Source organism: Citrus clementina, unplaced genomic scaffold (assembly GCF_000493195.1).
Source record: "Citrus clementina cultivar Clemenules unplaced genomic scaffold, Citrus_clementina_v1.0 scaffold_1, whole genome shotgun sequence".
NCBI lineage: Eukaryota > Viridiplantae > Streptophyta > Magnoliopsida > Sapindales > Rutaceae > Citrus > Citrus x clementina.
This window is the reverse complement of record NW_006263303.1, coordinates 26,997,992-27,012,515: the sequence shown is the minus strand read 5'-3', so window position 1 is coordinate 27,012,515 and position 14,524 is coordinate 26,997,992. Positions and strand designations below refer to the sequence as shown.

Sequence of the window (14,524 nt, the reverse complement as noted above, 5' to 3'; positions counted from 1 at the left end):
TAAATAATTATATTATATCACATTATGTCTTTGGGTAGGCAAACTATTTCTTATTTTAACATCATGGCTCAGGTAGACTAGCATCACTAAGAAGAATAAAAGTTACCGCGGATTAGATTATCATACGGTAAAAAATTACTTCAATACCATATACACACTCCACAATCCTTGTGGATGAGAATCTTGACTATAATTTAAATATCTAATGAACTTTTTGAAGTGTAAACAACAAAACCTACAATGGGTTATGAAATTCAAGCGAAACAAAAATATACTATAACGAATACCAAAGTAGATAATATTTATAACAAATCGATGTATTTAAAAAATAAAAGCACTAAATTTTTGTTGGATATAATACTTTGATTATTGTACTCACAAACTTGTAAGGGTGCATTTGGGATTGGGGTTTGACTGTTGTAGTTTAAAATGTACAATATTAAAATATTTGGTAAACATTAATTGTTGTATTTTAAAAAAATATGTTGATATGATTTTTCACTTATATAATATAAAATTTATTATAATTTTAATAATTTTATCAAAATTATTATTTAAATTTATATTTACCATAAATTATTAAAATTTATTTTATAATAATAATTTTTTTATAATATTTATATTTTTTAAAGTACAATACCTCAATTTTAAATAAGATCGATTACGACAAACATTATATAGTCTAATATTTCATTGGTAATAATGGTAATATTACATGTAATTTGGGTGATTAAAGTGGGCCTATGACGGAAGGGAAGCCCCCACAATATTTACCTTTCTGGCAATGCATGAATGATGGCCGGTGACCGACTTTTCTGAGTTTGTTTCGTATTTCTCTCTCTTGTTGTCCATAGTCCGATCCTCACAAAGCGGTAGTCAGCTTTCTTAATCACCAACCATAATTTTTTTTTCTGTTATGAAAAAAAAATTTCTCATTCACTGAAAAAAAAAAAATGGACACCCATTTCTGATTTCTACATTCAAATCTGGAAAAATACCATCTCAAAAACAACAAAATTAAATTAAAAAAAAAAAAAAAGACAAGACAGCAAATTCTACCTGTAAGTGACTTTGATTCCTGATAAAGCCATAAAAGGTAACTTTTTCTTTTCAAATTTTTTGACATTTTTTTTTATCTGATTTTACTTTCCTAACCAAAACCCAACAGTCATAATTGCTGTAACTCTTTGCCTTCATTCAATTTTACTCCCAATTCCAACAAATATGACGAGATTGATTACAAGAAACAAAAAAGGGAAAAAAATGGAAAAAATCAGTAATTAAGCATTATTATTGGTGATTATGATTATTATTAAAATGCAAAATAACAGTTCATGTGACGTTGTGGGGTGAGCTTTTTGGTTGCCGTTAGTGATAAGCACGCCTGGCATTCATCATTCTTCCCTCCAACTCGACTCTCTCTCTCTAACTTTTTTCCTTCTTCCTTCTTTAGCTTCAAAGCCCCACTATATTTTCCTTCCTTCACTGCTGTCACCTTTATTTTTCAATCATCACCTTTTTCGTCAAAAAAGAATTCGTTCTACATTTATTTTTCTGTCAAAAACTGGATCTGGGTTGCCGCTGTTTTTTTTTTTTTTTCTGAATTTCAGGTAAAGCTCGAATCTTTTATATTTTTGTGTATCTGGGTTTTTTTTTTTTTTTTTTGGCTTTTGCTGTCGTTTTTGTTTCGTTTTGTTGAATTCGATAAGAGAAATGGACATATGGGGTGTTTTTAGATTATTCAAGCTGAAGGAAAGTTTGATGAATGGTTTTGATTTTTATACTATGTGTTGATTGTACTGAAAAACTTGATCTGATTTGTTGGGATTGAAGTTTTATTGATCTTAATACCCAGTTGCCCTGTTTTTCAGCTTGTTTGTTTATGAGAATTTCGATGCAAGTGTTTTCGTTTTTCGGGTTTTGAAAATAACTTGGGATTGTAAATTTCATATTTTAGATATATAAGCCTCATTATGTTAAATAAAATATGTTGCTTGCATGCATACGTAGACATACAAATAAGGATAATTCATATTCTTGACTTTCAGGGTAGTTTATATTTGTGCCAGTTGTTTGCGCTTTCTGTATGTTTCATTTACTGTGTTAGTTGCTGACTGTTATGCTGCCATGTGAGCTTGCCTGGACATTAAAGTGATTACGGTTGCACAGACCTTAACGGAAGGCCTTGTTCTAGTGGGCACAAATTAATCAGTTTTAATGGAATTGGCTGAGACAGTAGATAATAAATTGAGTCCATTGGGAACCCGTAAGGTGCTAAGTTTACTGCCTAAGTTGATTTCAAGTGTTGCTCCTAGGGTTGGTTGTAATGTCTAGCCCGCTGATAATGTAGTTCTCTAGTGCTTTGCTGAGTACAAAAATATGAAGAAGAATTTAACTCTGGCCTGGAATCAAAGAATTATTGGATTATAAGGAAATTTTGATTGTGAATCCTTTTAGAGCCTCCTGTAATGTGACTTTGTAGGTTTGTATAAGTGGATGGTTTGGAACAGGGATAATTGAATCGAACTAAATTATGCTGCAGTTCTTTGTTCGACATGCAAGGAAGGTACACAAACTGACAAATAAAAGATAAGATTGCAAATATTTTTTTGAAGTCTAAGACCTTTCCGTGATTGTTTGCTAAAAGTATTCTAAGAAGTATACTTCCATGTAGAAAAAGTCGTGTGATTATCCAGAAAAGCAAGAGGAAATATGAGCAAATAAATTCTAGTTGGCATTATGTCTTCCATCTTTAGACTCATTCCCATGAAATGGTTTGCTGTTTCTGTTTCCTTTTTCCTCATCTAATAAGTAATTGTGCAATCATTTTTAGGGTGCTTCTATTCACATCTCCTAGTCAAAGTGGGGGGAAATCAAGTTGTTGATTCTGCCAGAACGTCATGTCTGTTTCTATGCGAGATTTAGATTCAGCTTTCCAAGGAGCTGGGCAAAAAGCGTATCCTTTTCTCTTCTGAAACATGCAGCATCTTTTTGGAATTTTATCATAACCCCTAATTTCAGTCTACTTTTTTTTAATATAATATTCTGAAAGTTTCAATTTTTTTTTAAAATTATGCTACATATAAAGTAGCAGACGGAAAATAATTCAAATGATTCCTGCAATATAGCTGCAGCTGCATGCTGCTGCTGTCTATCTTGACATATGGTATTGAATCAATCATGCATGTGCAGTTTTTCCTTGACAATATACAGTGGAATTGAAATATGGCGCATTGAAAATTTTAAGCCTGTTCTTGTACCAAAGTCCTCTCATGGGAAATTTTTTACTGGGGATTCCTATGTGATTTTAAAGGTAAGTTATTTGATTTACATTCCAGTTTCCTTGCATATCTACATGCTGTGATTGGCTTCCAAAACAATATGAACTTAATCTTGTTTACTGTTATCTTAAGGGGACCGTAGTACGAATTGTATATACTCAAAATCTGTTTTTTGCACTCTCTTTCATATATCTATTACATGGTTAATTTAAGAGCTCTCTTTTAACTACCAAAAGCTGTCGAATAGGTCAATTTTGAATGTTTAACATACTGTGAGCATTGCTGCTTGTTTGAATTTCGTCTTAACTGCATCTTCTGAAAACAAATACATTAGATTCAAACTACAACATAAGTGTCATGTACCACATTAAGATTTTCAGCTGCCTGAGGTGCCATCCATCATTAGAAACTGTTTTATTTCTCATTTTACTAGATATGGCTGTCACACCTGCTTCTTAGTCATCTAAGATATCATTTTGTTTGACAATTGCGCAATAGCTTGCAGTAAGTCTTTGTTTTATTGCAGTTACATCCAAATCATGTTTGGTGGCTTTAGATTTGAGACGCTAATATGAAATGCTGTCGTGAATTATTTTATCTTTATACTTAATAAAATCTCCTGCTAATATGCTGGAGCTAACCTATATTGATAACCAAAAATTATATTTATCCTTGTTGATATCAAATTAATTTTACGTTTTTACTTGTCGCTAATGTGTGCTCGTTTCCACAAACTGTACTAGTTTCATAAATAGACCTTTTTTCTTTTCTCTTCCGATGTGTCTGTGTTTCAGACTATACCTGTAAATTAGTTGTTTGGGATAGGTTAATTTAAGAGGATTAAGCTTGTAGACTTCACCACGTTTGCTTCCTAGTTACTCTCAACCAATCATGTTCTTTTACTTTCTCCCGTGTAGACAACTGCATCAAAAAGTGGTGCCTTACGTCATGATATCCACTATTGGCTTGGTAAAGATACCTCGCAGGTTAGTCCTTATTTAGTACTTAATACTAAAGTATCATGGTGTATTTGGTTTTTAACCACATTTCTGTTAACATAGGATGAAGCTGGTACTGCTGCCATCAAGACAGTTGAACTAGATGCAGCTCTTGGAGGACGTGCTGTTCAGTATCGTGAAGTACAGGGTCATGAAACTGAGAAGTTCCTATCTTATTTTAAACCATGTATAATACCTCAGGAAGGTGGGATTGCATCTGGATTTAAAAGAGCTGAGGCTGAAGAACATAAAATACGTTTGTTTGTCTGCAGAGGAAAGCATGTTATTCATGTAAAAGAGGTAAGTCTAAGGACCTAGCTTCTTGTCTTATGAGGGATGATTCTGAACAATGAGTGAGTGTATGCGTTTGCTTCATGAAATGATCTTTTTTGGTGATAGGTTCCTTTTTCTCGATCGTCGCTCAACCATGATGATATATTTATACTTGATACTCAGTCTAAGATTTTTCAATTTAATGGTTCAAATTCGTCTATTCAAGAGAGGGCAAAGGCTCTTGAAGTTGTACAGTACATTAAAGATACTTATCATGATGGAAAATGTGAGGTAGCTGTTGTTGGTAAGTCAATACATTAATTACAATGTTTGAATCATAATTTAGGAAGTTCAAATTGATATTTGAATGACTTGAGTCTAATTTCTTGCTCTCTATTTAGAGGATGGAAAATTGATGGCTGATGCTGAAGCTGGTGAATTTTGGGGCTTCTTTGGTGGCTTTGCTCCACTTCCAAGGAAAATGACAATCAGTGAGGAGAATAATAATATTGTTCATTCTCATTCTACTAAGTTATACAGGTAACCAACATTTCGATTCATTTACTGCAATCTTAGGCTGATCGGCTGCAAACATATCTCTGTTATGTATAAGTTGATTTATAAGTTGCTATTTAATAGAATTTGCTACACATATGAATGGATGTGCATGTTTCTTCTACATAAATTTTTGCTGTTAAATTCTCTGATATGATTTAATTACAAATATAACCGAAAAACTATCTATCTATCTATCAAATAACTATCCAATTAGGGATTCCCTCATTTTAATAAATGAGGACCCAACTAAAAGACAATAAAAACAGACACTCCAATGCAGTGTGTTTTGTCTTTTAGTGCATCAGAGTTCGTGTCTTCCTGTCTTTAGCTTGGTCCTCGTCTTATGAAAATGAGGGATCCCTCATTAAAAGGGGACTCTCTATATGTCTATTACTGTGTGTGTTGGAAAATTGATAAAATTAAATAGCAATCTGTATCTGGCATTTTAAAAAATGATGTTACCTTTGGACAATTATTTACTAGATCTGATAATGCTTTAGTTCTGACAGAAGTATATTTGTGTTTCAAGTGTTGACAAGGGTCAAGCAGTACCTGTCGGGGGTGATTCTTTGACAAGGGATTTGCTAGAGACAAACAAATGCTACATTCTAGATTGTGGGATAGAAGTGTTTGTATGGATGGGGAGAAATACTTCTCTTGATGAAAGAAAGAGTGCAAGTGGAGCTGCAGAAGTATATCACGATCCTGCAATCTATATGTTCTATTGATCACGATAAAAAGTAATCACTCACTTTCATACTATTTCTGGTCCCTCTGAACAGGAGTTACTCAAAGGCTCTGATCGATCAAAATCTCACATGATTCGTGTAATTGAAGGATTTGAAACAGTTATGTTTAAATCGAAATTTGATTGCTGGCCTCAAGAAACTAATGTGACAGTTTCTGAAGATGGCAGAGGCAAAGTTGCTGGTCAGTTACTTAAACATTGCCCATATGCTGTTGTCTTGATATAACAATTTCCCTGGAAATTATCATTAATGTCATAATCATGTAATTGTTGTCTTATACTTAACATTGCATTTTCCTTCGTGTCATTGTAGCTCTTCTAAAGCGTCAGGGGGTTAATGTCAAGGGCTTGTTGAAAGCTGAGCCTGTAAAAGAAGAACCTCAGGCATTCATTGATTGCACTGGAAATCTGCAGGTGCTTAGCTGTGTATCTAATGTCTAATTGTATAACAGTCTGCCGGCTTTCCTTTTGACCTAGCCTGATGGGAGGCCTTCTCTTGAGTCCTTTTTCCTTTTACCATTACACACACACACACACACGCCATCTGTGGAAGGAAAATTACCATGTAAGCCTATTACCAAATGTGCAGAAAACTGAAAATAAACTTGTGGGAAAGTATCAAAAGAGTTTCAGGGAAATGTTGCTGGATCGTTGTATAAAATGTTTTTGTAACATCAAAGAAATGTGAAAAATTTATTGATGTGTTTTCTTCAAGTTTCATTTCAAGCTCCTTATTTTTCCTCGGTGATTGAGAAATCCAATGGAAATATAAATTTGTTTGCTCCCCAAGATTAAATTTGTTAGCAATTCTGCCCTCCGCTCTACTGGGAACCTTCAGTGATGTAGTTTATAAACTGTAGATCGAACTTATTCATCAGAATAAATGATGATTTGCTCCTCTCCACCTGTTTGTGCAGGTTTGGCGTGTCAATGGTCAGGAAAAGGTTCTTCTTTCTGGTGCTGACCAGACTAAACTATACAGTGGGGACTGCTATATTTTTCAGTATTCATACCCTGGAGATGAAAAAGAGGAAATCCTTATAGGAACATGGTTTGGGAAGCAGAGTGTGGAGGTATGTTTAAACATTTTTTTCCAACCTTTTTCTTTGTATTTTGTCCTTCCTACTCCCCACAACACCCCCTTCCTTTTATATGCATATTATACTACATTTAAGGGTTGAAAAGAATCTCCAAAAGGAAGGCCCAATCTTGTTAGAGCAGATGGGATTAGACTACAATGAAAGATTGAACTAGACTAGGAGTGGCATGTAGGGTACTGCACATTGTTTGGTCTGTATCTGATTATACAAGCTTGTGAATAGTCAAGGAGTCCAAAATTCAGTAACAAATCAGTGAATACCAGTCTAAAGGAAAGCTGTACGAAGAGATGTGCGGTCAGTCTTAATTAGTGGTTTAATAAATTTAATCGTGATGGTATCTACTCTTTGCTTTTATCCAATGTGTTTCTTCTTCAGATATGGTCTGTGTGTAACTCAATATCGGTTTTATGGTTGTCACTTGGGAGTTGGAAGCTATTCTCTGGTGTTTGATACTTGTTGGTGGACACTGGTTATTGCTAATTCTTTGATAATAATCTGAGAAACTAAAACATCAAGTGTGCATAGAGCTTAATCTTATGATGGGTTATGCGAAATTTCAAAAGTTTAAATGATACTGGCTAATTTTGATTGAGGTACTTTCTACTTTAAATTTAGTCTTCACATGGGCTCTGGCATAGTGGCAATGTCTAAAGAACATGAGCACAATAGATTAGGATGCATAATTAGAGTAGTTCTAAAGGTACTGAGTTTTCCCATGCAATTTCTGCTGAATCAAGCAATGCTTCCATTCTCTTGTTACTGTATTTTCTTTTCTCTTATGATTATATGAATACACACACACATGTATGTATGAGTACACACTGACACAACGAAATTACACACAAGTAAAAAATGTGTTCTTTTAATAACATTTATTACTTCACCCACTCATTGAGTTTTTATTACTGAACATAGGATGACAGGGCTTCTGCCATTTCACTGGCAAGTAAGATGGTTGAGTCAATGAAGTTTCTGCCTGTACAGGTAGTTTTCATCCCCCAGTAATTGCTTTTGTTATAGTTGATGAAGTTATTCGTCTTTGCTACTTTCTATTTTACTTGCTGATGTATGTTGCAATTGATCCTTAGGCTCGAATCTATGAAGGACATGAACCAATTCAGTTCTTTTCAATCTTCCAGAGCTTTATTGTTCTTAAGGTGTGGAAATTCGGTTGAAAAGTTAATATTCATCAACATTCTTATTTTAGTTCTGATTTTCAAGTGACTTCTAAATCAACCGATTTGAATTTTGTTAGGGTGGCCTTAGTGATGGATACAAGACCTATATTGCAGAGAAGGGAATTCCTGATGAAACATACAAAGAGGATGGTGTTGCACTATTTCGAATTCAGGGTTCAGGACCCGATAATATGCAAGCAATTCAAGTTGAACCTGTATGTCATCCTCTCTACAATTAAACCTCTACAACTAATTAAGAGCTGCAATGATGGTTATATTCTTGTTTTGGAAGTGAAAAGTGCAACTTTCATTTCTCTTGGTTGCTTGAATAATTTTCAGTCTTTTTCTTTTATCAGTTTGGATGAAGTTTCCATTTACTTGTCACTTGTGCGACTTGTGCTTTCATGCTAAGTTGTCATTGGGCACACTTTTTGTTGTAGACATTTGTTATTTGAAGAAGCCCTGTAAAAGTTTCTAGAGTCAGTTGTGTGAGTGTCATACACCTTTCGTTGGTTGAGAGGAGCAGTTTATGAGTCCCGTTTCCAGTTTCTTATTGTAGACAAAGCGCGAATCCTTGATTGAAGCACTTCTCATGTTAACAATTTTAGGAGATCATGTTTTTATGTTTGAAGTATCCAGTTACAGCTGCTGGTAACACATCTCCTGACTGTTTTGCTTGTTGTTCCTTGTTCAGCAGCATTACTAAAACTTTTTCTGTTCATTATTATTTTTTTATACAAGTACTTTTTGTGCAGGCACCATAAAGAATCATTTTAATTTTATTCTTGTTATATTGCTTTCCTAAATGGTAATGGTGATTCTAATTGTACTATTTGCAGTATAAGTCATGTGTGAATGCTATTATTGTAATGATTCTAACTTCGTTCTGTAATGTTTGAGAGCCTAAGCTGGTACTGGAGATAGGATGATATTTAACTTTTCTTTTTCACCTTGAACTTTGACCAGGTTGCGGCATCATTAAATTCTTCATACTGTTACATATTACATAATGATTCCACTGTCTTCACGTGGTCTGGAAATCTTACAAGCTCAGAGAACCAGGAACTCGTTGAGAGACAACTGGATCTGATTAAGGTATGATATGTTTTGAATAGTTTGCAAAATTTGAAGAATTTGATTCCACTTATCGACATTTCTCTGTGAGTGTTTTCTGGCAATGTGTATATTACTGTCAAAGTCCTTTGTTAATCACTTTATATTGAAAATACTTTCAGATTTAAATTTGAGTTAGGACTATGGTACCTTAATTGAATTCTAAGATGATGTGTGATATGCATTAGGAGATCCTTATGGATTCTCATGTATTGTTTGTTGAGCGAGGGGTCCTTTATTATATGCTTCTTACAGCTTAATGATTTTGTACAGCCAAATCTGCAAAGCAAGTCACAAAAGGAAGGTGCGGAGTCTGAACAATTTTGGGAGTTGTTGGAAGGAAAATCTGAATACCCGAGTCAAAAGATTGCAAGGGAGCCTGAAAGTGATCCTCATCTTTTTTCTTGCACATTCTCGAAAGGTATGCACTAATACTTGTGTTGATCCTATAATTTCCATCTTTTCCAGTTTTATCTTATTTTTAGCATAGATTTTTAGTCCCTAATTTTTATTTTCTTTCCTTTTTCTGTGGCTATGATCACTGCTTATATTCATGCTGGTCTGCAGGACATCTGAAGGTAATGCGACAGAAATGGCATTTGTAATTTGAAATATATTCTCGGTTATGCTTATTCAAAAAATTTATTGTGTAAAAGATATTCTTGTAATTTTCATAAATCTCATTCGCTTGTACAACATGGCTTAAATTTGAAGTTGTTATTGCAGGTGTCAGAGATTTACAACTTCACCCAGGATGATTTGATGACTGAAGATATATTCATCCTGGATTGTCACTCAGAGATCTTTGTCTGGGTTGGACAACAGGTTGACTCTAAGAGTAAAATGCATGCTTTAACTATTGGGGAGGTATGATTAATTAGCCTTAGACGTTATCAATAGTAGCAGTTTGGTTCTGATTATCAATTTTTTTCTAAATTGGAAACTCATGGTTTTGTCTGTACCATGTTTTTCTTATTTAATCTTCAAACCCGTGTGAAATGACATTCGGCTTGACCCTGTTTAATTTAACTCTAGCTCGATAATGATTTCCGGTGCATATTTCATCTCTTATTGTTTTTGACACCTTATCAGTGTCTTAGGCATTCTTATCCATTTCTGGTCACTGTTGCAGAAATTTATTGGGCATGATTTTCTTCTGGAGAATTTACCTCATGAAGTTCCAATATATATCGTACTGGAAGGGAGTGAGCCACCATTCTTCACACGATTCTTTACATGGGACTCGGCAAAGACTAATGTATTTGGTTTATAGTTTTCATAAAGTGATTACTGTAACTCTTAACTCTGCTGGGGATTAAACGTTTTCTTGGTGCAGATGCATGGAAATTCATTTCAAAGGAAACTTTCGATAGTGAAAAATGGTGGTAGTCCAATTGTAGATGTAAGATTGCTTTCAATGCTCTCAGTTAAACTTTTTTGTCATTTTGATATTGAATTGTCACTTTGCTCCTTGAATTCCATGTCATCCTATCATACTGCTTTACGTCTAACATTCTCGGTGGATGTTTTATCCATCACGTCAACCTGACGGAATATTAAGAAATACTTCTAACCTGCAGTTTTTGTTTGACCACCTTTATATGAGGTGTAATTATTTGTATTAATTCTCTGCTAATCTGTCTAATGCATGATCAGAAACCGAAAAGGAGAACTCCGGCATCATATAGCGGAAGGTCTAGTGTGCCAGATAAATCACAGCGTTCCAGAAGCATGTCTTTCAGCCCCGACCGGGTTCGTGTGAGGGGCAGGTCTCCTGCTTTCAATGCACTAGCAGCTAATTTTGAGAACCCTAATGCTAGGAACCTTTCAACTCCACCTCCAATGGTTAGAAAGCTCTACCCGAAATCTGTGACTCCAGATTCTGAAAAATCGGCTCCCAAGTCTTCTGCCATAGCCGCTCTCTCTGCTTCTTTTGAAAAAACACCTCCACGAGAGCCTATTATACCCAAATCTATTAGAGGTATGAATTGATTGAATTTCTGAATGGAAATTTAGTTATAACTATATTCACCATGTACTTGAGATTGAAGTATTTTCTTGTCATGGATGAAGCTAAAGTGAGCCCTGAACCAGCCAATTCAAAACCAGAGTCGAATTCTAAGGAGAACTCTATGAGCAGCAGAATAGAATCACTCACTATACAGGAAGACGTGAAGGAGGGTGAAGCTGAAGATGAGGAAGGTCTCCCCATCTATCCTTATGAACGCCTGAAGATAACATCAACCGATCCCATAACAGAAATCGATGTGACCAAGCGAGAGGTATAACATCAAAATGGCGTTATATTGCTTTCGCTTTACATCATTACTGGCATTCTGAGAATTTATATTGAATGTATGCAGACTTATCTTTCATCAGAGGAGTTCAGAGAGAAATTTGGAATGAAAAAAGATGCTTTCTATAAATTGCCGAAATGGAAGCAGAACAAGCTTAAAATGGCTCTTCAGTTGTTCTGAGTCTCCTTGTTGCCTCTGCATTGTGTTCATCTCCCTGCAGTTGATGTTGCAGCCTTGCAGGTGGAAGAGAAAGCTTACTTGTAAATCATTTCAAATCCTTGTGAAAATATTTTGTTTAATATCCATAATAGCAGTTCCCAAGTCATTCTAACTGGCCTGCGCTATGTTCTTTCTTCCCGCAGTTGGTGAACTCAATTTCTAAGGAGTGAAAGGGACAGCATCAGTGCATTTTTAGCTGCTTGTGCTCCCAAGAAGCTGGTTTTCATGATTGATGGACAAAACAAAAGATTTTTTCCTTTTTTTTTTTCCGTCACCCGGTGGTTTGAATGTCTAGCATTTTTTGGTTTTTTTTTTCCCCCTGCTTAAATTCATCTTGATTGAGTTAGCTGCTTTGTTTATTCTTTATGGTCGCAGGTTGGTTGTGAACTTGCATTTTTTTTAAAAAAAATATCATTTTCATTTTTCATTAAGCGATTGATTTTTGGTATAGTGATTAGTGGCTTGGAATTGGAGACACTTTAGGTTGTATTTTTCAACTTGAGGATGAAAAATGTGTACAGCAGAGTGTAAAGACTAGTCCCTTATTCTTTTTTCTGACAATAAAAAGTGTGATTTTTTTTTTTTTTTCATTTTGTATTCCACCCGAAGTTTCGTTACGTTTCAACTATTTGTGAGGATGGTTTTTGTATTTCTCATGTTTTCTCTCGTCAAATAGTTTTTTTTTTTTTTAATGCCAAACTGTCAATATCTTTTGTTATCTGATATTACAGTTGCCTAAACTGTCAATTACTTTTGTTAACAGGAAATTGAAATTAAGTGCTTTTGATTTCTCTTAATCGCCAAGAATATGCAACAACAAAAATTCTCATGTAGTTTGCACGATTGATGATAGTTGGTAATTGACTAATTGAATTGGATTGGAACATATAAACGAGTATTAAAAGTAAAACTGGCAAATTGCAGGTTTGAAATTGATAGCAGACCCGAGTTTTCTATAAAACTGTTTGAATGGGCCTGGTTGGGTCGGGTTTAGACGGGCCTGAGCTTTCAATAATTTTTTAAATAGGTTTAATCATATAAAGTTAGTAAAATAATCTCAAAAATAAAAGCATGTAACTTATTACATGATTGATGGTGGTGGTTGCACGGTAGCAAGACCCATATATATATATATATATAACAACCAATGACAAAATAATGTTTGATACTGACCACTTTTTATTTTTAATTAATAAATTTGACCAAATTTTTACATTGTACTTTATTTACTCGTACTCTATATTCTCAATTCGTTTACGATTACTCTTTTATTCCAAAGACTGTACAAATCATTTTTAAAAAGATATATAAACCCTAATTAAAAAAAAAAATTCCATCAACCTTTTTTTTCGGTTGAAAAAACACAACATGCCATTGTTATCTTATATTTAAAGTTTTCAATTATTAATATCATTTCAACCTCATCATAAATGGCAATACTCATAATTCATCACTGTATATATAAACATCGACTCATTTGATTATCGCACTCATCAGCAACACAAATTACTCAACAATATCTCCAAATTCCTTCGACATGAAGAAGGCGTATCATCATCACTTTTCAAATTCTTTTTTTTTTTTCCCTATGTTTACATTTGTGGGTTTGTCTTGTCTTTGTATACACCTTTTTTTTTTTAATGATAAAACATATACAACTGCACAATAAGTTCATCATTGCAATTAATCGAACGGATACATCGACCGATTGTAGTATATTGAGGGTACCACAAGAAAAAATAAATTGGAAAAATAATTTATGAGCCTCCTTATGGCTTAAACACATGAAAAAGGATAACTAAGTAACTATCTTAGGGAATAAAATGGAATTTTGGCAGCATATCCACATGACCTAATAAGAAAATAGATTATCATTAGTTAATTATGTTGATTTTATCATATATATTTACACAGTAGAGATTTTTGAGGAATTAAAAAAAAAGAAATTAATTGAATAATTGGCTTAAACTTTATAAACTAAAGTTACCTAAAATATCATTATATGTGTTTGATATCAAGCATCAATACAAATATTTAATAAAGAAAAGAAAAAGACCGGACATCGCCACTTTACATTGTTGTTTCAAATTTTACTAAATGTTTAAATGATTTTCTTTACAGTTGATAATTTATACAGTACAACTAATAATAATTATTTTAAAAGTTATAACATTACCAAAATGACCCTAAGTGTATAACATATTTAACAACATAAGTGTTTCGAGGTATGTTTTTTTATATAGGGACTAAACGGTTACTTAAGTTGAAACATAGAGACTAAACAAACATTTACTCTCTTCTAAAACAGTGGTGAAATTTGAACCCCCCTTATTATATCTCACCAGCCCTCACTTTTTAGTTAACCCCATTAAAAAAAGAGTTGCCATCATTTGCCCTCATTTTAAGTTTTATCTTTTTTTCCAAGCATCCATCATAATAAAACTTATAAAACCTATTTTTAAAAGGAAAAAAAAATCTCATAATTACTATAATTTGTCTCTTTCTTTTCAAAGGTTTTATCCATTGTTGCAAATAACCATTAAAAAAGAGTTGATACTTCTTCATCATCCTCTATTTAGCACTATAAATTAATTTCTTCCGTGATTACAATATTAGAATATCCAATATTTGAGAAGAGTCAATAATTTAAAAGTTTAAAAGAAATTAGGATTTAAGAAATCAGATAGCTAAATTAGATATTAATATAAATTATCATGCAAGTGCACTTAAGAGCTGTTTATCCTTTTAAATTATTTTAC

At 33.7% G+C, this 14,524-nt stretch overlaps 1 protein-coding gene across 3 annotated transcripts; it reads left to right on the top strand.

Annotated features, from left to right (window-relative positions):
• Window positions 1–791: 791 nt before the first annotated feature.
• LOC18056021 (villin-4) lies at window positions 792–12,332 on the top strand. Of its 3 annotated transcripts, none has more exons than XM_024177457.1 (24): window positions 792–1,096; window positions 2,834–2,956; window positions 3,214–3,313; window positions 4,199–4,267; window positions 4,343–4,579; window positions 4,679–4,856; window positions 4,954–5,092; window positions 5,640–5,802; window positions 5,893–6,040; window positions 6,172–6,272; window positions 6,776–6,931; window positions 7,874–7,942; window positions 8,047–8,115; window positions 8,214–8,351; window positions 9,103–9,231; window positions 9,523–9,670; window positions 9,817–9,827; window positions 9,976–10,116; window positions 10,382–10,507; window positions 10,586–10,651; window positions 10,906–11,230; window positions 11,323–11,531; window positions 11,613–11,786; window positions 11,909–12,332. In XM_024177457.1, the coding sequence occupies exons 2-23, from the start codon at window positions 2,901–2,903 to the stop codon at window positions 11,724–11,726; spliced, it is 2,892 nt and encodes a 963-aa protein (XP_024033225.1). In that variant the 5' UTR covers window positions 792–1,096; window positions 2,834–2,900; the 3' UTR covers window positions 11,727–11,786; window positions 11,909–12,332. The 3 variants fall into 3 exon arrangements, with proteins under 3 accessions (XP_024033225.1, XP_024033224.1, XP_006453315.1); XM_024177456.1 differs by having other exon boundaries at window positions 11,613–11,806; XM_006453252.2 differs by lacking the exon at window positions 792–1,096 and adding an exon at window positions 1,138–1,610 and having other exon boundaries at window positions 11,613–11,806.
• The last annotated feature ends 2,192 nt before the right edge of the window (window positions 12,333–14,524 follow it).